The sequence below is a fragment of the Pseudonaja textilis genome, chromosome 1 (genome assembly GCF_049901715.1).
Source record: "Pseudonaja textilis isolate UNSWEBS1 chromosome 1, rPseTex1.2, whole genome shotgun sequence".
Lineage (NCBI taxonomy): Eukaryota > Metazoa > Chordata > Lepidosauria > Squamata > Elapidae > Pseudonaja > Pseudonaja textilis.
This window is the reverse complement of record NC_141990.1, coordinates 159,084,085-159,109,075: the sequence shown is the minus strand read 5'-3', so window position 1 is coordinate 159,109,075 and position 24,991 is coordinate 159,084,085. Positions and strand designations below refer to the sequence as shown.

At 38.3% G+C, this 24,991-nt stretch overlaps 1 protein-coding gene across 1 annotated transcript in view; it reads right to left on the bottom strand.

Moving 5' to 3' along the window:
• Positions 1 to 24,991, bottom strand: part of ITGB2 (integrin subunit beta 2) — a 45,132-nt gene that overhangs the window by 9,480 nt on the left and 10,661 nt on the right. Inside the window, exons 2-11 of the mRNA XM_026707641.2 lie at positions 24,773 to 24,833; positions 21,564 to 21,652; positions 16,899 to 17,079; positions 14,763 to 14,933; positions 12,838 to 13,079; positions 11,854 to 12,009; positions 7,180 to 7,275; positions 6,961 to 7,050; positions 5,298 to 5,438; positions 2,509 to 2,696 (exon numbers count right to left, since the gene is read on the bottom strand). Of these exons, the coding sequence (XP_026563426.1) occupies positions 2,509 to 2,696; positions 5,298 to 5,438; positions 6,961 to 7,050; positions 7,180 to 7,275; positions 11,854 to 12,009; positions 12,838 to 13,079; positions 14,763 to 14,933; positions 16,899 to 17,079; positions 21,564 to 21,652; positions 24,773 to 24,830 (1,412 nt within the window). The 5' untranslated portion in view covers positions 24,831 to 24,833. The remainder of the gene's footprint in view (positions 1 to 2,508; positions 2,697 to 5,297; positions 5,439 to 6,960; positions 7,051 to 7,179; positions 7,276 to 11,853; positions 12,010 to 12,837; positions 13,080 to 14,762; positions 14,934 to 16,898; positions 17,080 to 21,563; positions 21,653 to 24,772; positions 24,834 to 24,991) is intronic.

Below are 24,991 nucleotides of genomic sequence, written 5' to 3'. Positions count from 1 at the left end.
TTATTCTACCAATTTCTATTTAGTCCAGCTGATAAATGCCTCTGCTGCTCAGACTGTACAGATTACATAATTCTCCTCAGGTTAGTAAACTGATATTTGAATTCACTTGCAACAATCACAAAGGCTTCAGACAAGTATTACATTTCTAACTATATACAAACAGATTTTTTTAATTTCCATTTTGTTTCATAAGTTTATGTTTTACATTTTTAAAAAGTTTCTGTATAGTATGCATGAGTTAAAAAATAAAATATATCCAGAAAGTTTGTGAATTTGATAAGAAAATGATTCTGTATGAAATATTTGCTAGGCAGGTACTCAGAGAGCCAGTTTGATGTAGTGGTTAAGGCATTAGTCTAGAACAGGGCTGCCACAGGCTGGATGCGTCACATACTGGCCATGCCCACACCTGGTTTAGTGAAGGGTGGGGGGGAAATTGTGATACATCATGTGACAATCCTGTAACAATGTGAGTTTGACACCTCTGGTCTAGAAACTGGGAGACCATAAGTCCTCCCCAAAATGTTTTTTATTACTATTTATTTTTTTCTCAAGTTAAGTTTCTTGCCTTGAAAAATTCAAGCAGGCATTTGTTTTTCTATGAGAACAGGTTTTTTTTATAGACAGACTGCCTGAAAATATTTATGTACAGATAGTCCTTAAGTTACAATCACTTTTTCAGCGACTATTCAAAATTACCATGGCACTGAACATGAGGTACTTATAACTGTTTCTTAAAGTTCTGGCCATTTTGGTACCTCCCCGCCCACCATAGTCATGTGATCACCTTGCTGGCTTCCCACAACAAAGTCAACAGGGTAGGTGAGCAGGGAAGGTCGCAACTCACTCCCACAAGTTGCTCCAGTCACTTTTTTTTTCCCTGAGGAGCTCGTATGAAGTTTGAGATACTCCATAGCAATAAAAGACAACATGTGTACCTCAGGGTAGATCTGTGGGGTCCCTGGTGCTCTCTGAGCTTGATTTTCTTACAGAAGTTTCATTACCCAACGTCTGCTAGAATGTAACATCAGTGCTAGAAGGGAGTGGGGTTTGCTCTCTTTATGCACTAGTGGCTTGCTTTGTCAGTGTTGGTAGGAGTGGTCTTCTGGTTCCAGGTGCACGTCCTGCCCACCAGGGTGAAATACAACCCTCCAGTAAACTGTACAGCCGGATGGAAAATAGCCCAAAGAAAGTAAGTAGAAAATTATGTGGCTTATGATCATGGTTGCCCATCTCAGACTAAACAAATATCAGCATGCTGTGGAAAACCTCAAGGAACAATTAGAACAGACCATCACACCAACATACACAGAAAGGCTGGCAACCCTCATGAAGATTATCTCCTGGAGACATGCTGGAAAAAGGAAAACCAAACTACATAATTGAACTACTGAAATTATAACAGGCAGGAGACTAGCAGAGTACATCTATGAACAGAAGACATGATGAAAACTCCTTATTTTGCAACACATGGACAGGCTTAACCATGGTTTCAATTGGGGAACTGTGAACATCCTAGACCAAGCCAAGTCCAAAAATTCTAGAGAATTCCTGAAACCCTGACAATGACAAATCAGATATCAATAGCATATAGACGTAAACAGCATCTACATACCATTCAAAAGAGACAATAAAAAAGCCAAAAAGAAACCAAAAAGACCCAAACACCTCCTCACCAGCAAGCCAGATGTGCAGAGATTATTACCAAGATTAATACTAGACCAACAATCAAGAAATAAATAATATCTCAGTAAAGGCACCACCAACTCAGGCTAACAGTAAACAGCCTAATCAAGGAATCACCAAGACCATTCCCACCAACACTGACATAGCAAGCCACTAATATACTGTATAAAATGAGAGCAATCTCCACTGCCTTCTAGCACTGATGATGTTACCTAGTTTGGTAATGAAATGTCTTCAAGAGAACAATCAAGCTCATATAGTTCTAGGGGACCCCATAATCCATAGCACATACCTCCACATCTGCCATCACTCTGCAGCACCTGCTTCCAGCATCCCTTATCCCCTGCAGCATCTGCACACACCATCTATATCACCTGCCAGCAATATCTGCACACTGCCTCATGACATCTGTGCATTACCCTGTACTCCTTGTCGAGGATTCCTGCCTCTTTCTGCTTAATGACCTAAATAGTCCTAGAGTTACAATGGCAATTGCACCTATTGAGACTGCTGTCACTAAGTGATACCGCAACAGGATGTTGCACTATATGACTGCTTTGGTTAATACAGACATTCTAATCACATATGCAACATACCTTCCTCCATACAACAACAACCCTGTGAGGTGAGGTGGTCTAAAAGCCAAAGTCACCCCAGCTGGTTTTCATGTCTAAAGTAGGACTTGAACTTGTAGGTCCTGCTTTCTAGCCTGGTGCCTTAAACACTAGACCAAACTGGTGCTCAATTGCTGTCATAACCTGAGGACTACTTGTCAATACAACAGCAAATATTTGACCTCTGCTGCTAAAATAATTAGATTACCTGCAAATACCACAGTTTATATTTCCTTGTCCATTGCAATCAGATTTACTTGGTAATTCCTCATCGCATTCACAGTTGCACCGACTGTGTATACGTACAGTGGTGAAGTCTGTGAAACCAAGAGGCTGCAGAGTAAGAGTCTGATTTTCAACGCATGATGTTGCTGTAATTTGCACTTGGAAGGTAATCTGTAAGAAAAAAAGAGGATTGCCCCATATAGTCTCAAATGGCATTTAAAATAATTAATAGAAACATTACATTTCATTAATTATTTATCTAATTATTTACAAATTATTTTTATGAATATCATTTGGTTAAATAAAATGTTGTGTTGTCAAGGATCATTCAACAATGGATGTTGCAGAGATATTTACAACAGAGTGTAACGAAATTTAGAAATAAGATACAATTGTTGGCAAAACTCCTAATTACTAACCTAAGGACCTAATAACCTAATAAACCAAACTTCATGCCAGAGGACATCAGTGGTGGGCTAGCCTCTCTGGATTCCACTTCAGTTTCAAGTATTGACCAGAAATGGGGGAAAGAGATTCAGACAACCTATCGAGAAGGACTTACATCTCTAAAGCCACTTCTGATTAATGCACTTGGTTGACACCAGAGGTTATAGATGCCCTGTGCCAAGGAGCTGAACATTGAACTAGATGAGCAAACAGTGGTGGGATTCAAAAAATTTTACTACTGGTTCTGTGGCTTGGTGGGTGTGACAGGGGAAGGATACTGTAAAATCTCCAGTCAGAGGTAGTATTTGCTGGTTCTCTGAACTACTCAGAATTTCCACTACCGGTTCTCCAGAACTGGTCAGAACCTGCTGAATACCACCTCTGGAGCAATAGGGGGAGAAGCTATTGCGGTCATTGCCATGTGTCCCCAAGCTGTATTGCCATCCAGTACAAGTGAGAGATGGAGGTCTACTTGTTCTTACTGAGAAAGATTTGAGGAAGGATCAAGCTGAAGACCGCCTTGTACAACTTGACTGTGAAGGCCCTAGAGAGTGGCCAGCTGAAGTTTTTGCTGACCGGTTCACTGAAGGAAGCCCAACCATTGCATAAAAAATGGGATCAATTGAAGCTCCGCAATGCGGTGGCCTACCAAAGGAACCCACTCCTCAGATAGTTCTGAAGATAAATGGCAATTGTTTCTACCTGAAAAACATAGAGAGACAGTGCTGGCTGATTTACATTATGACCATGGTGATTTGGGACCCAAGACAATTTTTAAGCTAGTAAGAGATCAGTCTACTGGCCTTGCTTGAGGGCTGAAGTTGAAGGTTATTGTCACGCCTGTTTACATTATATGCAGTGAAAGACTTTCTCTTTCCAGGGCTGCCTCAATGGGCCACCTACAAAGTTGAGGATCTATGGAGCTAGTGTGCTTCCTATGTTTGGAGCTGCATACAAGTGGGCAGGGAAGCATTTTACCCGTTATGCCCAGGCTTTCCCAATTAAAGATCAATAGGCTGCTAGGGTAACCAGACTCCTGGTGGAGAATCCTTTTGTTCATTATGAACTGCCCCAGCAAATCCACTCTGATCAAAGCAGAGATGAGAGAGATTAGTGTAGCCTAAGAGCAGGCTACACTATTAACATCCCTTTGCCCAATATTTCCTCCTTTTAATTTTGATTTTTATAGTTTTTAATGTTTGAATGATAATAATAATAATAATAATAATAATAATAATAATAATAATAATAATAATAATACTTTTGTATTTAGTTTAACTGTTTTAGCTTGTTATACATTGCCCTTTCATTTGTTTTATGAGATAAGCAACTTTGTAAATTTGACAAATAAATAAATACCCATATTAGCATGCGTGGGGATTGATTTATTTTTTAAAAAATGGTCAAGAGGTACCTGATCTGAATCATATATAGAGTTAATATGTCAAGGTAAATCAGGATAAGTTATAAATGTGTAAAAGCAGGAATCTAGTTTCATAGCACTGTTGTTTTTAATATGCAAATTGTAATGAACACCAACTAGTGATAAATCATATCAACCTCAGTCCTTATTTGTTCTTTGGAATGGAAAGGATTGCTAAAAAGACCAATCTATTTAACAGTGCTGAACTCTAGATTAATAAATCCATTAATTAATCACTAGTTGAGAGATAGATAGATAGATAGATAGATAGATAGATAGATAGAGAAAGAAAGAAAGAAAAAGAAAGAGAGAGAGAGAGAGAGAGAGAGAGAGAGAGAGAGAGAGAGAAAGAAAGGAAGGAAGGAAGGAAGGAAGGAAGGAAGGAAGGAAGGAAGGAAGGAAGGAAGGAAGGAAGGAGATCAGGCAAGATACCCTGACTCTGGTATTAAAAGCTACATTTTATTCCACTGTATATTTGTCTTGAGCAGGAACGGTATTTTGTAAAACAACTGCCACCAAATGTATACACAAGCAGCTTCAATGAAGTTTGTCTCCAGAATGTAACATTCTGTCAATACTCTGTCCCTTGGACTCAGGCATATCTTTTAAGAAAGGTGGTGCCACAATTTTATGTCAATTGCATTGTTTTTTAAAAGAAGGAATGGGAAGGAAGTTTGAGCAGAGCATAGTATCTTTTAAGTTCAAAGGGGAAAAAAATCACAAACTTCTCAACAGAACCTTTAGCTTTGGTGAACAGGCATACAAAATAAATTAGTATGTAAATAAAAGAAAAACTTTTTGGATGTAAATGCTTTTGGAAATGGAGAAACTAGCCTTTTCTTTCCATGTACACTACAGTCAAAATACTTTTCAATAGAAACAATGTATGAGTTACACCCTACCTTATCCTTTATTTTTACATTGTCGCATTCCCCTCTTGGTTGATTCTTTGTATGTACTTGATTAAGGCAGAAGGAATCATAGGAGATTTTGATAGAGCTTGGCACAGAGCTATGTTCTAAAATAATTTTGGAAGATAAATCCTAAAATGAAATAAAAATAAACTTGATGAAAGGCTAGAACCAGTGTCTTATTACCGTGTTCAGAGGAAGAAAAACAAGGTATTGTTGTCTATAAATTCACACTAATGCACTTCTTACATATAGAATAAAAATAAAATGAATCAACCCCAAGAATTTTGTTGTCTCTCTTTTTGTTGACATATCTTATTGTAAGTGACGATCCATTGATACAGCTGGTTGCTACTTTCTTACAGAAAATACATAGTCTTCCAAACCAAGAGAGAGTCACAGCATCATTTGTTTCTGAAAGATGGCTGGATTTTCTCTCCCTGTAATGAATGCATTATTTTCTGACCGGGCAAGCAAAATGGTCAGCTCAGCTATAGTCATCCTAGTCAAGAGTTGTTTTTACTTCTTCTGCCTGACACTTTTTAAAGGAATTTAAATATATTTCGAAAGAGTAAAATAAATAGCCAGTTTAGCACTCTTTTTCACTGTAAGGACTACAGCAAATTCTTTGGATTCATACCTTTGCATGATGCATGCATACAAATCCACACCTAGATCTTCCTTACACACACATGCCATATGTACACTACAATTATCTAATACAAATAATGTCTGTATTAAATAATTACATAGAGAATTGTAGCTCTTTACAGTACTGTATCTTTTCCTGTTATTTTTTTTCATTTATACTAAGCATTTATTGTGTATTTTTATGCAGCCTTTTGATACAGTAATGCATATCCTTTTGAGTTTGTTCCTTTGTCATTTTATTATTATTTCAAAAACAATACAAATTTTATTTTAAAAAAGAACTTCCTATACGTACACAGATTAGCTTCAAGCTCTTAGACGGGGAGTGAAGGAGAAGCTATTATGATGTTTTTCATTCTCAACACTGACAAAGGATATTATCATTAAGTACTAGACTGGGAGAAAATGAGAAGCCACGAGATTTTCTCTTCTTCACTGCAAGAATGACTTTGTGCAGCTTGCCAGTAAGTAAGTAGGTTGTCAGGCTGCCTGGAAGTGAGAAATGGATGGAGACATATGTGTTGAGCTGCAGGCAACTTCCAGAGATTGTATATAGCCCTGTGATGGCGAACCTATGGCACACGTGCCAGAAGTGGCATGCAGACCCACTTCTGCCAGCACGCGAGAGGTCACCTGGAAGAGCCCCACTGCGCATGCACCCCCGCCAGCCAGCTGATTGTCGGGTACCTGCTGCACATGTGCGGGGAGAGACATGTGTGTGGGAGATGCGCATGCATGCGTAGAGTCATGTGGCATGCAGAGGGGTTGCATGTGCATGTGCAGAGGCAGGTGGTGTGCAGGTCATGCGTGCATGTGCAGAGGCACGCAGTGCATGCATGCGGCTGCTCAGGGGGCAGGGGAAGTTGCACGGGAATTGCATCATGGGTGTAAGCACGCATGCGCACTTTTGGCACACAACGTGGAAAAGGTTAGCCATCACTGATATAGCCTATGAGCTAGAAGTGGACTTATGTAAGATAAGAAGATTATTAATGACACTTACATCATAAGCACGCTGGATGAGTTGAACTATATTATTTGAATTCTCCTGCAGTTCTCCTACAGCAGACTTGGGGATCATCTTGCTCAGTTTCTACCAGTAAAAAACAAATATGCCAAAAGCATTATCTTATAAGCTTTCATGCAGCATGATACCATAATAACATTTGCTTTATTCATGTGACACAATTTATAAAATCTTCTATTTTATTGATTTACTTACTTCGTATGTATTGTAGACTTTTTTGGTAACAGCAAAAATGGGCTGGATATTATTTTCTTTAAGTTTTTGTATCAACTGACCAACAGAAGGATAATCCTATGAAACCAAGAAAATGGTGTGAGAGCTCCATTTTCAAATCAACGCAGATGATAGCCTAACCCATTCACTAATTCTGACTTGGCTTTTGGACAGGAGACCACCCTGCTTCAGTCTCAGCCTGAATTTTTTCATCTGGACCATACAGGTATTGTTTAGCAACCATTGTACAACTCTTATATTTTCTCACTTGTTTCTGTCCTCCCACTTTTTCTTGCCACAAAAGTCCACTGAGATGGAAAAAAAATGGAATAATTGCTGAATTGCTTACTATATTCATAACTGTATGGCTGCCCTATTGCAGGGGTGTCAAACTCAAGGCCCGCAGGCTGGATCCAGCTTAGTGTGCTTAAATCTGGCCTGCAGGGCTGCCCTGGAAACAGCAAAGGACCAGCCCGCAGTAGCTCTGCCAGCGAAAACAGAGCTTGGGGGAGGCACCCACTTTTGCTAGCAGGGTGTTGCAGGAGGCCATCAGAGCCAAAAACGGAGCATGGTGGGGCCGCCTGGGCCACCACAAGTGACATCAAGCTGGACACACCCACATGGACACGCCCCCCCAGCCCTCCTGATGTCAAACACAACCCTGATGTAACCTTCAATAAAATTGAGTTTGACACCCCTGCCCAATTGCATTCTACTGTTTTATTCTGTCTCTCATTTGCGCCCTGTCATGTGACTGGTACTTCAAGCAGCATCAGTCCGAGAGCAACGCTGGTTTTGAGTAACAGAGCATCAGATTAGGAGGCCTCTTGCTTTAGAGATGACCACTCTCAGAATGTGACCTTCACTAGTCTTGCCAGAACAAGGTCTTCTGTCATTCGCCATCCTTTCTTCAAAAGTGGTTATGGGATGGCCAAGGGAGCAATGGGTTCATAGTGGGCAAGCTTACATAAGGATTAGAAGTGTTGAAGGCAGGGCAGCTGCTTTTGGCTACTCATTAAAGCTGCTCGTTTTTTCCCCAGGCTTCCAGAAGAGAAGCCTGGAAAAACTTGTACAGCTTTAATGAACAGCTTTAATGAACAGCTTTAATGAACAGCTTCTGTGTTCACACAAATTCAGCAGGTCTTCTTTTTTGGAATTGTTGACGTGTTTATAGCCTTACTACATTTTAATATTTTGTTTGTTCTTTTTTTTAATTCCATAGATTTCTTTTAGGCAGCACACTTTGTGTATTGGGGTGTGTGGGCATTCATGGTGGTACAAATACATGTTATTAGATAGATAGATAGATAGATAGATAGATAGATAGATAGATAGATAGATAGATAGATACAGATACAGATACAGATACAGATACAGATACTGATACAGATATATAGATATAGATATTTGTTTTCTTAGGTTTAAAAGCACAACTATAATGACGTGGGAAAATACCTGAACAAAACTGAATACCATACATATATATGTATGGTATTCAGCTTTGTTCGGGTATTTTTCCACGTCATTATAGTTGTGCTTCTAAAGTTGTAGCGACGTTTCAGCAGAATCTCATCTGCCATCATCAGGCTTCTGTATTGTGTTCGTCTGTGAGCCAGACTTTCACAGCTGTTTCTGTTTTAAATTTGGTGCTAGCCTACTGCTGTGCCAGAATGGTTTTTTCTTCATCCTGATTGGTTGGGAGTCTTGGTCTGTGTTTATTGGTCTTGGAGTTTGCTGTGTTCTGCTTGATTGGTGTTTCTAATATCTTCTGTCTGTTTTGTAGCTTTTTTTGTCTTGATTGGATGGCAACATTGTGTTTCCTGTATTGGAGGCTTTTAGTGCGGCTTGGCCCTGAGTAAACAGACGGCTATCATTTATTAGGAAGCTAGGTTTCATCTGGCTGCCTGGTTGGGGTCTGTTTGAGCTGGAGGTATCAGGGGGAGTCTGTTTGTGCCCAGGTGTTTGGCTGGCTTGTGATGTGGAGATTTTTTTGTTTGAGAGTGCAGGCTTCCAGATAATTGACAGTCTGGTGGAGTCATCTCTTCTATTCATGCTTTCAGGTCTTTTTTCAATCTCTATGGCTTCTCTGATAATTCTGTAGCTGGGGTTTTCTATAGTGGCTAGGGTTTTGGTGCCATTGAAGTCGATGCTATGACCTGTGGCTTTCATGTGTTGGACTAGTGAGGAAGTGTGTTCCAGCTTTTTTACTGCATTTTTGTGTTCATCTAGTTGGGTACTTATTCTTCTATTGGTCTGTCTAATGTATGTGGCAGGGCATGATGCACAGGAGACTTCATATATGCCTTGGTTTTTCAGGTCAGTTTTATCTTTGGGGTTTCTTAGGTTGGCTGCTATTTTTCTGTCTGTTTTGAAGGCAGTCTTGATGTGATGCCTGTGTAATATCTTACTGATTTTGTCTGTAGTACCTCTTATGTAGGGCAGGACAGCTGTTCCATAGGTCTGTTCATCTTCTAGGTCTCGATTATGTCTCATTGTGTTTTTGTGGATCAAGCCGGTGATTTTGCTTTTGTGGAAGCCGTTGGCTGTCAGTACTTTAGTCAGGGTGCATAGTCTTTATGTGTGTCTTGTCTGCCAGGTGTTTGGTTATGGCAATTAGTGTTTTGGCCACAGAGTTTATCTGTGCTGGGTGGTGGTTGGATTGGGCGTTAAGGTAGCAGTTGGTGTGTGTTTTCTTCTAGTATATGGTGTGTCCTAGTGTGCCATCTGTTTTTTTGTAGATTAGTACATCTAGGAATGGTAGTTGTTTGTTTCCGTTTCCATGGTGAATTTGATTTTGGGGTGTGTGCTGTTTAGGTGTATTAGGAAATTGTTTAGGTTTTCTTTTCCATGGGGCCAAATAACAAATGTGTCATCGATGTATCTTAGCATAGTTTGGGTTTGTGGGTAGCATTGGCTAGGGCTGTGGATTCGAATTCTTCCATGAACAGGTTTGCAATGACGGGTGACAGTGGTGATCCCATAGGGGCTCCTTCAATTTGCTTGTATCTTTGTCCTTTGTATATGAAATATGTGTTGGTTAAGCAGTGTTCTGTTAGTTCCATGAGGTGTTTGGGGGGTTTATTTGGTATTTATTTTTGATGATTTTGAGAGTTTCTTTTGTCAGGACTTGAATGAATAGTGAAACCATGTCGAAACTTACAAGCAGATCTTTTTGTTCCACATGCTTGTTCCGTTTACTCGGAGCCAAGTCGCACTAAAAGCCTCCAATACAGGAAAAACAATGTTGCCAGCCAATCAAGACAAAAAAAGCCACAAAATAGACAGAAGTTATTAGAAACACTAATCAAGCAGAACACAGCAAACTCCAAGACCAATAAACACAGACCAGGACTCCCAACCAATCAGGAAGCAGAAAAAACCATTCAGCAGTAGGTTAGCCCCAAATTTAAAACTGAAACAACTGTAAAAGTCCGACTCACAGACGAACTCAGTACAGAAGCCTGATGATGGCAGATAAGATTCTGCCGAAACATTGCTACAACTTTAAATGCACAACTATTATGACGTGGGAAAATACCCGAGCAAAGCTGAATATGTATGTATGTATGTATGTATGTATGTATGTATGTATGTATGTATGTATGTTTTCTTATGTTTTCGCGGGTATTTATATGTATGCTATTTAGGTTTCTATGGGTATTTTCCCATGTCTTAATATTTGTGCTTTTATTATAGCGACGTTTTGTCAGAATCTCATCTGCCATCCTCAAGCTTGTGTATTGGGTTCTTTTTAATCTTATGAGTCAGGCTTGGCAGCCGTTTTTTGTTTGAATTTGGTGCTGGCTTTCTGCTTTATTTGAATGGTTTTTTTTCCTCATCTTGATTGGCTGTGAGTTTAGGCCTGTTTTTATTGGTCTTTGAGTTGCTGTGTTCTTGATTGGTTGGCAACATTGTGTTTTGTGCATTGGGGTTTCTTAGTGCAGCTTGGTTTCTTGTGAATGGCCGATAATTATTTATTAGGAAGCTAGGTTTTATTTGGGTAGCTGGCTGGGGCGTGTTTGGGCTGGAGGTATTAGTGGGGGGTTGTTTGTGTCCAGGTGCTTACCTAGATTGTGGTATAGAGATTTTTTTGTTTGATTGTGGTATAGAGATTTTTTACCTCTATACCACAATCCAGGCAAGCACCTGGACACAAACAAATGCCCCCCTAAACAGTTGCTAAGCCTGACACACAAGATTAAAAAGAATCCAATACACAAGCCTGAGGATAGCAGATGAAGTTCTGCCAAAATGTCGCTATAATAAAAGCACAAATATTAAGACGTGGGAAAATACCTGAAGAAACCTAAATACCATCCATACATCCATACATCCATACACACATACATACATATATATTTAGAATCAGGTACTAATAACATGTATATATATGTTATATGTTTTCACACACAATTGTGAAATTAGATGCAATTAAAAACAATATAAAATTTTGCTCTTAATATAATTATTGCTCATAGGATTTCATGTAGTTTGGTAAATCATTTTTATATCGTTAAAATTATTGGCATCTTGATTCTCATTTCTAAAGGACAAATAGTGCAGACCAGCTGCTGTTTTACATGAACTCCAGTCTACTCCTAGATTGAAAAAGAAAACTACTTATCATATAGCGGTGCTATATACTTGTATACTTACATATTCATTGCTTTTTTTGTACATATTGTCTTCCAAGTGACATTGTCCATCAAAAGGTGTTAAAATGGCTCCAAGCTTACCATCCCCAGCAAAATGAAAACCATCATCTGTTGTGTAGACCAATAAGCGAGTCACGTTCTTCCAGCCAATTTTTTTCTGAATTTTAAAGCAAAACCAATTTTAAACCAGTAGAAATTATAACAAATTAAAAATCATTGATGCAGGAAGAAACAAGATGAATCAGTCAGTTTTTTGATCTAAGACAGGCAAGCCTTTCTAATGTCATAGTTTTAACAGGTACTTATCCTGCAGCTAAGGAAACATATGCGGCATTTCTCTTCCTGATATCTTCCACCAAAAGTGTCCTTCATGAAAACATATTTTTCCTGACTTACCCCAAGACTGGATTCAGTGGCAGAGATATGACGAAAATAAATATGAGGCATTCTACTTTATCTTCTTCCCAAAGCTCCTCAGTTGACTCAGCTGGTGTGTTTGTTGAAACCAAGAACAGAGCAACCCCACCTCAGGAACCATAAAAATAATTTACTTTCTAATAATTTTTATGTGTTAATGTCATAATCTTAAGAAGCCTCAAAGAAGCAGTAAGATATGATATTGGAAGTCAAATTCTTTTAGTTCATTCCAGGGGAAAAATCAGCCCGAGCATAAGACAAATATTAGTTTTAATAACTGAGCAAATCCTGGTCTGTTAATTATGTTTACTTTGTCACTCGTTTACTGCAAGCTGTTTCAATTGCCCATATTGATAAGCACAATAAAAATATAAATATAGTGTCGTGTCAATAGTGGCATTTATATGGGCGTACATTCATGGCCCTGAACAGAAAAAATATTTGTATAGAATTTGTGGAGAAGTAGCATATACTGGAAATAATAAATTAGTGAAACCATCTTCTATTTTTCACCCCAAAAGCTCCTTAATCAATTCTATTCCCACACAATAGTGGCCATGAGACTTACCTCACAGACAGCAGCCTGCATCATGGCATCAAGTCCTCCTTCTGGTGCATCAAGATTCCCCGATATGTGCTGCTTCCCTACTTCTTCTTTAAAACTCTGTATATCATCAGTGAGGCTAAGTACATGCCTGAAAGCAAATGGTGGCTGGCACTTGGTCTCCTTGGTTGGGCATGGATTCTGGAGCTTCTCTGGATGGGTGTTTACAAATGGCAAGACAGTCTTATCCACAAAGGCACCAAAACCTAAAGGAAATATTATGGAAAAGTAGTCAACCTTGTTCAATATAATGTGTGTATGAGAGAACCAGAAATCACTTCAGGAAAATATCATTAAAAATAAAATTATAGGAAAAAACAGGACTATGCCTATGATTATTAAAATTATAATGGATTATCCTTTAATAATCAGATACATTAGGATAAATAAGTATTTATCTTACCTTTGTTAAGGAATAGCTATTTTCCTTATACACAGCTGTTGTGGAAAACAGAAATTATATAATGCTTTCCCCTTCATTTAGAAATACTATTTCCTCTCATTTTCTACGAACTTCTGTCCTTCAAGGACTTGTTTTGGAAATATCAACTGTCTTAAAAAGAGCTTGATTGGACTGCACTGAAGTCCTACCTAGCCAAGCATTTTGTTTCTTGCAACAGTCAATCAAATCTTGTCAGATATCTATGAGAAGGGCATGAGGATAACAGATATTCAAATCCATGCTAATTCTCCTGCAGAATGCATATTATGTCTACCAGCCATTTGCAGCTTTATCCTCCATGAATTATCTAATATTTCTTTAAAGCCATTTAAGTTGAAGGCTCTCAGCATAGCATGAAAAAGTGAATTCCACTATTTCATTCAGTAGTATGAGGAACACTTTCTTAAATTCCCCCAACCTGTAGCTTAATTTGTAGGACCTTGGATTGCAGCACAATGTGAAGAGGAGATTTTTAAGGTTACCTCAAAAGGTTTTAGTGCTGATCTCTCAATATTATCACGTCCCTATATTTTTCCAGCCCCAAAGGTCCAAAATATCACTTTTCAAAACTTCCATTTTCAAACTGCAATCCTGGAGCTCTTTGGTGCTTGGAGCAGGCTGGCTTCTCTTTGATGTTTCTACTTCTCCATTGCTGACAAATTACAAATCTTGCTACTGTCACACTGGCTTTTCATCCACCAGGGATATATACCTTATTATTTGCTTTGGAGATAATCCTACTGAGGTAAGGATGGGGCAAGTACATGCAGTGCCATCAAGTAGTTGATTTGGCACTCTTGCCACCAGAATAAGTATTGGTTGCCCCGGTGATTATTCAAAATGGTTGAAATGGGAACAAGTGCAGACCTTTGTGAGACCAAATTCTGGGGGCTTCAAGAATGGAAACTATAGTTGCATAGAAGGCCCCTAATCCAGAAAACTCCAAATAATGTATACCTTCTTTACAGAATTATTGCACCAAAATCTTACTCTTCTTTATTCCCATGGTATGATATTTCATTATATTAAATCAAAAGAAAGGAAAACTTACTATAAAGTATAGTTGCATCTAATGTTAAAATTCGGAAAATGGCTATTTCTTGCAAAATAAAGAGATGTCAATTAAAATATGATAAATATTTCTCATAATATAGAATATCTCAGTGGAATTTTAGTAGCTGGAAACACTTGAAAAAATAAGAATCATGTCAAGCTTAGCTTTTGGCCAATCATGGACACTGCCATGCCATTTTCTTATCAATAATATTAAGCCATTTGCAATATATTTTTGTAATTTCAACAGCCTTAGGGTTTCAGAGTGGTCTCTTATTGAGTCCTAGTTGGGTATATCCCTTATTAGCTGTTTTTCAAGATTGGTTAAAATTGGTTAGGTGCTTCCAACTGCTGTGACAGAAGACAGTTGCATATTTTAGAAGAATGTACATACCTATCCGTGCACGTTTGGTAATACTCTGGAGAGCCTTAAGGAGATCTCCTCCTAATTTCTTCACTATTTGCAGATCATCATCCATAGAGAATGAGAGATCCATCAAATAATAGAGATCTATTGGATAATCTTCTCCACGCTGGAATGTCACATTAAAAACAGCAGGTTGTTCTATTGGTAAAAGGAAAGATGTTGAACATCTGCTCCAATTTTACCTCATCTCACAAAAATATTGATGCTTTTCTGAACTAGGGTACTGTACTCTGAGTAACAGATAACAGATAATCAGAGTTGGAAGAGACCTTGTAGGTCATCTAGTCCAACCCCCCTCACCCAAGTGAAAGACCCTACACCATTTCTGACAAATGGCAGTCCAATCTCTTCTTGAAAGTCTCAAGTGATGGTGCTCCCACAACTTCCGAGGGCAAGCTGTTCCATTGGTTGATTGTTCTCACTGTCAGAAAGTTTCTCCTTGTTTCCAGGTTAAATCTCTCCTTGTTCAGTTTCCATCCATTATTCCTTGTCTGGCCTACAGGAACTTTAGAAAATAGCTTGACCCCTTCCTCCCTGTGGCAGCCCCTCAAATATTGGAAGACCGCTATCATGTCTCCCCTGGTCCTTCTCTTTACTAGACTAGCCAAGCCCAGTTCCTGCAACCGTTCATTGTATGTTTTAGCCTCCAGTCCCCTAATCATCCTGGTTGCTCTTCTCTGTACTTTTTCTAGAGTCTTTTTTATAATGTTTTGAACAAAACTGGATGCAGTACTCTAGGTGTAGTCTTACTAAGGCTTTATAGAGTGGTGTTAGTACTTCCCTTGATCTTGATTGTATCCCTCTGTTAATACAACTTAGGATTGCATTAGCTTTTTTGGCGGTGGCTGCACACTGCTGGCTCATATTTAGCTGGTTGTCCACTAAGACTCCAAGATCCCTCTCACAGTTACTGCTATTGTGCCTGGTTTCACCCAGTCTATATGTGTACTTTTGGTTTTTCTTGCCTAAGTGTAGGACTTTACTTTTTTCTACATTGAATTTCATTTTGTTAGATATGGCCCAGTGTTCTAGTCTGTCAAAATACATCTGGATCTTGAGCCTATCTTCTTGGATGTTAGCTATTCCTGCCAGCTTAGTATCATCTGCAAATTTGGTAAGTTCCCCTTCTATTCCCTCATCTAAGTCATTAATGAAGATATTGAAGAGTACTGGGCCTAAGATGGAACCTTGTGGCACCCCATTGCTTACTTCCCTCCATGTAGACTTAGATCCATCAAGGACTACTTGTTGAGTACGGTTTGCCAGCCAGTTGTGAGTCCATCTAGTGGTGGTGCTATCTATTCCACTTTTTTCTAGCTTACTAAGAAGTAGGTTGTGGTCTACTTTGTTGAATGCCTTGCTGAAATCTAGATATATTATATCTACAATATTTTGCTGGTCTACTAATTTAGTCACTGTGTTGAAGAATAGATTGTCGAGAGTAGACTGTAGAGAGTAGATAGAGAGTAGATTGTGAGACTGTGAGAAACCCATGAAAGTACATGAAAGGACAGAATAAATCAACATGGCAGTCAAATTGTGGCAGAATGATAAAGAAGGCACCACTGAAATTAACTAGGTCCCAGGGGAAGGTACACAGTATGAGGATGGGAGCAGAGGAGCAAAGTGAAAAACATACAGAATGAAAGGAGAATATGGAATATTTGGTAGAGAAACAGAAAGCATATCAGCAATCATTGTGCATATACACACACACACACCTCACATTCTCTTTAATTTTCATAACTTTATATATGATTTATGTCAGATCTGACATAATGAATCTCTGAGAGATTCATATGGTGTTTTATTATAGTGAAAAGTAGGAAGTTTTAGAGGAAAAAAAATGAAATTAATAGAATTGAAGTTAGCCTGAATTATTGTGCCAAAGTCATGGTGAATTAATTGCTTTGGAAAATACATGTTAGAGCTTTTGTGTAAGAAAAATCAAAATATCAATATATTTGAAGCAGGATCTATACTAATTTTCTATTTAAAAAAATGCCTGATAAGAAGTGGAAAAAGTCACATGTGCCATATGCTTCCTATCCTAAAATTGCAGCCATCCTTTTAGCCATTTCCTAGGATTCTGATTTGAGATACCTGGTCTTAGATGCAATCGCACCTCCTCTGGGTAGATTTGTTTCTTCGTGTTTGATTGATCAGAAGAAACCGGGTGAACAAAGCTTTCTGGAAAAATTATATTGCCATCACATCCCTTCTCAAGGAGCTGCTGCTTCGTGTTACATCGAACTGAATCTGGTTCTCCTATTTTTGTGAAATTCTGTGTTTTATAACAATCAAAGCACAAAAACAATTAATAAGCGTGAGATATTGGGTGGGCCTAATACATTTTAGATAGAGAAAAATAATATTTCATTGCTAAAGGACATATTTCTTGCAATCATCATCATTATGATCATCATCATCATCCCAGCAACTCTGGGCAGTTCACCAATTATTTAAAACATTTAAAAACAAGTAACAGTACAAAAAACATAAAACTACAAAACATGATGGCAGAGAAACAAAGTAAATGGGGTTCAATTATTCTCACCAAATCTGAGCAAAGAGCCATGCCTTCGAAATTCCAGTAGAGTTGGGGCTATTTATTTCTTAAAATAATCATTAGTCCACTTGGTATGTCACAGCAATATGAAGATAGTACCTCCTTCGAGTTGAACTCAGTTCTTAGAACTTAATTATATGCTCATATAGTTTCCTTGACAACAATACAGAAGTGGTATGAGATTGCATTTTTCGAGGGTGCTTTTTCATCTAGCCTAACCTACTGAGTTTGTTGGCCCACTGCATCTGTCTCCTGGTCAGTGAGGTATGGTCAATAGGATGTTCGCTTGCAAACCTATACCTCAGATATCCTAAATAATATAAGCATGCCAAACTGGGCATTAGATGCCCTTTTGACAGACTGGCCAAAATTTGTCAAAACTGGCTGATAGTGTCCTTATCATTAGCAAGAAACTCTGCAATGGCTCCAATATGACTGAGCTATTTTTATTTTTCTCCTGTAAAAAAGGATTTAAAATCCTTGATTGACCAAAGCTTTGATGGGCATGATCAGCAGTAGTTGAAAATGTAAATTTACACGATTGCTGCTAAAATATCAAGTGTGCACAAAACAATTATTATTTTGGGGGCTATTAAGAATGAACTTTTACAAGACCTTTGAATATAATTATTCTTTCTGAAATCAACAAAGTCTTTTTTTAATATCTTCCTTGTAATTCCATTCCTTTTTAGTGGGGAAACTAAAAATGGATGAGAATTAGAAGAATCTTACAGATTTTTCCGTACCACTTGCTCTGTTTCCCTAGCATTTACAAAACCAAATCAAAATACATAAAGCACTGTAAACACAAACATATTTATTTTGTTGTGCGTTTAGAGTATGAAAACTACCCAATCAAAACTTAATTATGCTCTAGCAGAGGGGAAATCGGTCCTTTATTTTAACAACATTTATTTCTGTATGCTTGTGGTGGTTTGCACATGCATTATTTCTATGGGATTAACATTAGGTGTGAATGTAAGGAAAGATTGAAAACAAAAGTACAAAATAGAAATCTACTCAAATTAGGAAACTTCCGGTTTGCAGGGCTTCAGCGGCAGGCAGGAATCTGCGATCGTGCGTGGTTTCTGCCTGGGCTCGATAGAGGTGGCAAAGAGGGGGGAGATTCCAGCAGGGTTGAGGAAAGCCTCATCTTTCCTCCCCAGCTGGCTAAACTCCCTTTCCTGAAGGCGGTAAGAGCGGCAGTCAGAAATGGCTGCCTCAAAGAAGCACTCATCTGGAAAAGAAAGTGCAGGAGGAAGTTAAGAAGTGAAACTTTTGGCTGACCGGGATAAGAAGCAACAACTAAGGAGGAAGATTCGGAAGCAGCGAATGAAAATGAAAATGAAAAGGGAAAGTTTTTTTTTTCACTCTCCTTCCTTACGTTGACAGCGAACAGAGATGAATGAGAAATCAGAAAAACCCACTTTGGCATTAACAGGTAATTAAACTGGACAATTAAATGTCAAGGGGACAATAAGGATTTCTGAACACTATTTTTTTTTTTTTTTTGCTGTAAGGGGGAAGGGAGAGGAAAAAAATAAGAGCAGGATTTGGAAGGAGGAGACTGCCTGGAATTTAAAAGAATCTGATTAAATCCCAAGAAGACTTCTAAAAGATACATTTTAACTGGAACTTTGTAACTAAACAGTAACCACAGAAAGAGAAAGTGAAAAAAGAAGGAAGTGTTAAAAGAAACAGCTTGTGTATATTTGGATTGCTTGGTGACTTTGGGACTTTTGGAAATTATATCTGAATGACTAAAAACACTTGGGTGGTTGTCTGAAAAATTTTTTTTTTACAATGGCATTACTTGTGGATGAACTGAAAATGGAATTTAAAAAATACAAAGAAGAGGAACAAGAAGGGAAGGGCTCTCTTGGCCCTGTTTTTCAATTCTTAGAAATGGCGATCTGTACCTACGAGAAACTACAAGAAAAGACTGCGCAACAAGAAGATTGGGACAAAGAAGAAGCCATCCTCAATGAACAAGTAACTTTACTTGGGGAAGAAAGGGGAAAGGAGGGAAAGAAAATGGAGACTTTAAGACCTAAAAAGGAAAAACCAAAAAAGGGAAAACTAAGGTGAAAACTGGATATAATGTTAGAAAGCAACAGAAAAGGGAATACAGAAGAGGGAAATGGAGGTGGAGAGACAAGGGGGTAAAAAGGGCAGAAAGAAGAAGCAAGGGAGGAAGGAAGGGAAGAGAAGCTACAAAGGTGTGGAGCAAGATATAAAGAAACAGGACTTATTTAGAGATAATGGGTAAAAACTTAACTGAAAAAGTGATTCTGCAAAGGTACATAAGATTGTATTGTTATATTTGTATTAGAAATAATGTTAGGAAATTGGAAACAACATATGATTAAAAAGTGGGATAAAATAGTCAGTGTAATTCAGTGAAACTTTTGTGAACAAAATAAATGAAATGAAATAAATGAGAGAATTGAATCAGGAAGGAATGGGAACATTTTAATGACACAATGTTTTAAAATATAAGTGAAGTGGTGGGGAAATAACTATGGAAAGTTTGTAAGTGTTCCCATAGAAGTATGATACTTGTTTGAAAAGTAATGTGTAAAATGTTTAAGACTTAAATGAATATTAATATTAATGATAGATTTGAATTGGTATGGATTGTTGTTTTAATTATATTATATATTTATAATTTTTTCTCTTTTTAAAATATAGTGTGTAACTTTAGAATGTACTAAGCAGAATCCGAATGGGAGTTATGTATTATACTAAGTGTTATAAATTTAGGGGAAAGAGATAAAGGTGTCATACTCCAATCAGTGATTACAGGAGAAATCTTGTTTAATGAGAAAGATAATAGACAGCTGGAAACAGGACAGACAAAGAATATAAATATAATGATCTGAACTGAGATGAAATAAATAAAATAAAATTAAGAAAGTTAAAAGAGGGGAGAAGCTATATAGAAAATGTAGAATGGTAATAAGATATGGAATGGTATATAAAATGAGCATGAATTTGAATTTGTGTCTGTACGAAGAGATGTAACCCGGGATCAAGCTGCTTTCAAAAAAGATGTTTTATGTTTTTATATTTTATGTTTTGTTTGTTTATGTTTGTTTTTAAAAATCAATAAAAAAATTAAAAAAGAAATGTACTCAAATTAGAAACAGTAGAAGTATCCATAGTCACTTCTGCCCTCTAGCGACTAGCTATGGTAAGCATTTGTTTTCTGACCCCAAACCACAACTGCCTGCAGATCCTTCAGTGGATATCTAAGGAAAGTTTGAGTATTGTGGACATAGAAATGCTTACGCTAACTGTGACCATTTCCACTGAAATTCTACCAATCTATTGGTTCCATTAGTATTATTTATTTATTTAGTGTATGGCATATCATACATGGATTAGTAATATAAATTAACATTTCAACTAGATTAGTAGAACCCAATAAAATATAAATGACAAAGATATCTATGTTCAAATATCAATGTCTAGGCCATTTAATCAGCCTTGTTTATACTTCAAAAATCAGATGCTGGACCAGTGTATGCTCTCAGCTTTTAGCCAGCCATGATGTGATCTACAATTTGATGTGGGACCTCATAGTCACACTGAGGGGCGGATATTATGCCCCATTTATATAGAGAGTCCTAGCAGACACCGTATGATATATGAATCCTATTCAGGATTGTCTGTTGCTGATATAGTAGTTCAAAGCCTGGCATCTTTTTTTCTGGGGTCGTTTATATGTCTTCCTATAACTGGCCATTCAGCAACCCATTTGGTTTTCCATTGAGAATTGATGTTGGGCAAGTGCCAGTGGGGGGGCTTCCTGATTTGAGTTTGATTACAAGCAGCTATAAGAAAGGACATTACAGTATGCTTTGTTTCCTATGACCCAGTAAAGTAGCATTGTGAAAGATGAGTCAGAGAAGGTCAGATTCATCAGGTGTTCAAATAAGGATAAAATACTTTTTTTTAGTATTTTCAGACTGCAAGGTAGTATTTTCTTTTTTGGGAGCACTGACAGCAACAAGCCTTTTCGTAAAACAGAACTTGATGTGAGCAAAAGTTTCTACCCAAAGCAAAAAACCAAAAAGCAACCACAAACACTCAATGACAGTTGAAAGGGACAAATTAAAAAGAGACAATTGACAAAAAACAGTTTTAAAATGTAAGATGTTGGTTTTCGTTTCTCTTTCTTTTAAAAAAAAACTTACCCGTTTCTTGCACCAGGCACAACCGGGTCCAGACTCAATACAGTCCTGACAGGTTTTTACATTATATTTGGTACATTCAAGAGAAAATGCTTAAGAAGAGGAAGAAAATGTTATAAAAGAGACATAATAATGAACAACAAAGTAGAAGTATTCTGAATCTCCCCAGATATGAAAATCGCATACCTTGGCAGTAACTTACAATCTGGAAATGTATTTTGACAGTTGCCCCAAGCTCCAGCTGTTCTAAGCCCTCTATTTAGAATCACAACTGAACCAAAAATTAAGTGAGTTTTAACCCTATTTTACAACCTTTTTTGTCACAGTTGTTACGCGGATCATTACAGATGTTAAATGAAACAAGTAGTCATGTTTCCCCCCCATTTCCTTTGCTTGAGAAAAGCCAACTGGGAAGGTTACAAATGGTGACCACATGACCGGTGGTGGGATTCAAATTTTTTTTACTACAGGTTCTGTGGGCATGGCTTGGAGGGTGTGGTGAGGCTTGGTGGGTATGGCAGGGGAAGGATACTGTAAAATCCCCATTCTCTCCCCACCCAACTAACCTGCTTTCCAGCTCCGTTCTCCTGCGCAGGGCAACAAAAGAAGACCAATCACCTGGGACTCGGGATGCAGAGAATAGATGGGGGGGGCAGTCAGAGATTGTATTCTGAACTACTCAAAATTTCCACTACTGGTTCTCCAAAACTGGTCAGAACTTGCTGAACACCACCTCTGCACGTGACCCTGGGATCATACAATTATCATAAATACATGCCATTTGCCAAGCGCACAAATTTTGATCACATGACCATGAGGCTTCTGCAATGGTCGTAAATGCGAAAACGAGTCATAAATCACTTTTTTTCAGTGCCATGGTACATTTGAACAATCAGTAGAGAAAGGCTACAAGTCTAGGACTACCTGCATTGAAATGATGTTCTTTTTCTTCTATAGGCCTGTGAACCTATACATGCAAATTGCAACCTTTGCTTTGAGACTGGAACAAGACTACCTACCTCAGCCACCATCCTGCTTCCTAGCAACCTCCTGAAAAATCCAAAAAACTGTTTATATACTACGCTTGGAGATACTGAGGTAAAGAAAGTTGACCCTCCACTCCACCATTTGCAAAAGCTTGCAGATCATTTACTGGGCTAGAGTGGAGCTGAACACTGGGTCAAATAAGGCAAAATAAGCTTTGCCAGATCATAAGAAAAAAAATCTAAAACCAAGTCATGAAATACATTACTTTCATTTTATCAGGAAAACCAAAGATCCATGCAACTGGATCATATTCATGTTCTCAGACAGCAGTGGTGGTCAGCAGGCTGCACAGGGAAGCAATCTAAGCAATCCATCAAAGTTCTACTGCTCCCCCAACTATAGCCACCCCATGTCAAGGAGAATAATTAATGGACGTTTCCCCCCAGCTTGTGACATTTGGTCAGTGAAGAAGCAACCTGTCCCTGCTCTTAAAAAATTCTGTATGCCATAAAGAAGTCAACATAATTTGCTGGAATCATGGTTGTGACATGATGGGGTTTTCCAGTGTGAGGAAACACACATTTTATTAACATTCTTCATTATTTTGCATGCAAAAGAGTCACCAGGGTTAAAAGCTTGAGATGGGGTTAAGGAACTTTCACTGTGTTTCTATGAGGCCCGTTTCCTTTCCATTGTGAGTAAAGTAGTTGGGTAAGATATTGATAGCCATTTTGACTACATACGGTAGTACCAGTAGTAGCTATTACACCTGTGAAGTGAGTTGGGGACAAGATGCAGAATTAGAGTAACATTTTCAACTCAGCCAACCTCACAGCTAAAATCACTCTCTCAAAACTCAGTCTCGCCCTGAAATGCTGCATATGCATTCAAAAGGGAAATTAAGCAAATCCTTTGCCCTTCTTCTCCCTGAATTATATCCTGATGCAAACATAATCAACAACGATGTTGCATAAAGTTCATCAAGGGAAGCATGTGTTAATTGCTCCATGACATAATCTGGAAGAGTTTGTTCACCAGATGGTAACTGAGCTGTTGGAGCTATCTTCATTTCTTGAATACTCAAACCAGCCACTGAGAGGATATTAGCAAAGTTACTCCTGAGTTAAAACTGTTCGTTCAATAACCATTTGAAGCAGAGGTGGTATTCAGCAGGTTCTGACCAGTTCTGGAGAACCGGTAGCGGAAATTTTGAGTAGTTCGGAGAACCGGCAAATACCACCTCTGACTGGAGATTTTACAGTATCCTTCCCCTGCCAGGCCACCAAGCCACACCCACAGAACTGGCATTAAAAATTTGAATCCCATCACTGATTTGAAGTTGCCATGGTGCTGAATTAGTCGTAGTTACGACTTGAGATTCCAGGGATCTCATACTCTGCAGTATACTTTTGCCACAACTTCCTTCTAACCAGCCCACATGTACTTGCAGGATGCTATAGCATGTCCACAGCCTGCACACACCTGCCCAGCACTGCAGTGCCCCTCCCCAGCTTACATGCACTCACTACAGCAGCCCCTGCCTCACTCCATATTATATCCAACCTCAGGCCTCCTTATGAACCACCTGGGACTTGCAATTTCCAGATGATTTCCCCTTGACTTTTGTTTGTGGGAAGCCTGCAAGAAGTGACAACTTGAATTCCTCATTTAATGATGCATATTTTTTGCTTAATAAACAGGGATTATCTGGATTGTTTTGCTAAGTGATGCAATCATACGATGTTATGGTTTATGATTGCATCACTTAGTAGTAATAGAAATTTCAGTCCCAGTTACCTTCATTAAGCAAGAACTACCTGTACACCCAGGAAAGCTTGAATATAGTAGTTTTTGAAATATGTGATTTACAAAATAGTTGATGCCCATTGCTCTCTGAGTTCATCAGTTAAGAGATACAGCACATTTGATTGCCTTTGAGAGAAGTCTGGAAAATACTTCAGATGGAACATATGGATTTTCTCTAGGTCTAGGATAATCCTGCTCTTCTGTTCTCTCCCACATCTGTTAGTACTAACTGAGATCAAAATGACTGAATAATAGCATCTTGGATTGTGGCCTTTTCTTAGAATATGATGTGACATTTTGACCTTTCAGCAGAACCTAAAGAATTGGGCTTCTTTATTTCAATGTTATTAAACATATCTCTTATTCCAAGGACTGAGGCAATATGGCAGAATTGCATAGTAATTGCAAATGCAGCTTACCTGTTGTCAACAGGAGCAGCACAGCTCCAAATAGCAAAAGAAAGCATTTAGGAAACATCTCCTGTGAAAAGTAAATAGTATGTAATAAAATATACAAAATGAGACAATTATCTTTAAAACGCAGGCCTAAAATTTAAATAATAAATGGAAGAAGATACTTTGTGGAGGAAGAACACCTGAAAAGAAAATGGAAGGATATGTAGCATTTGTTTACACTTG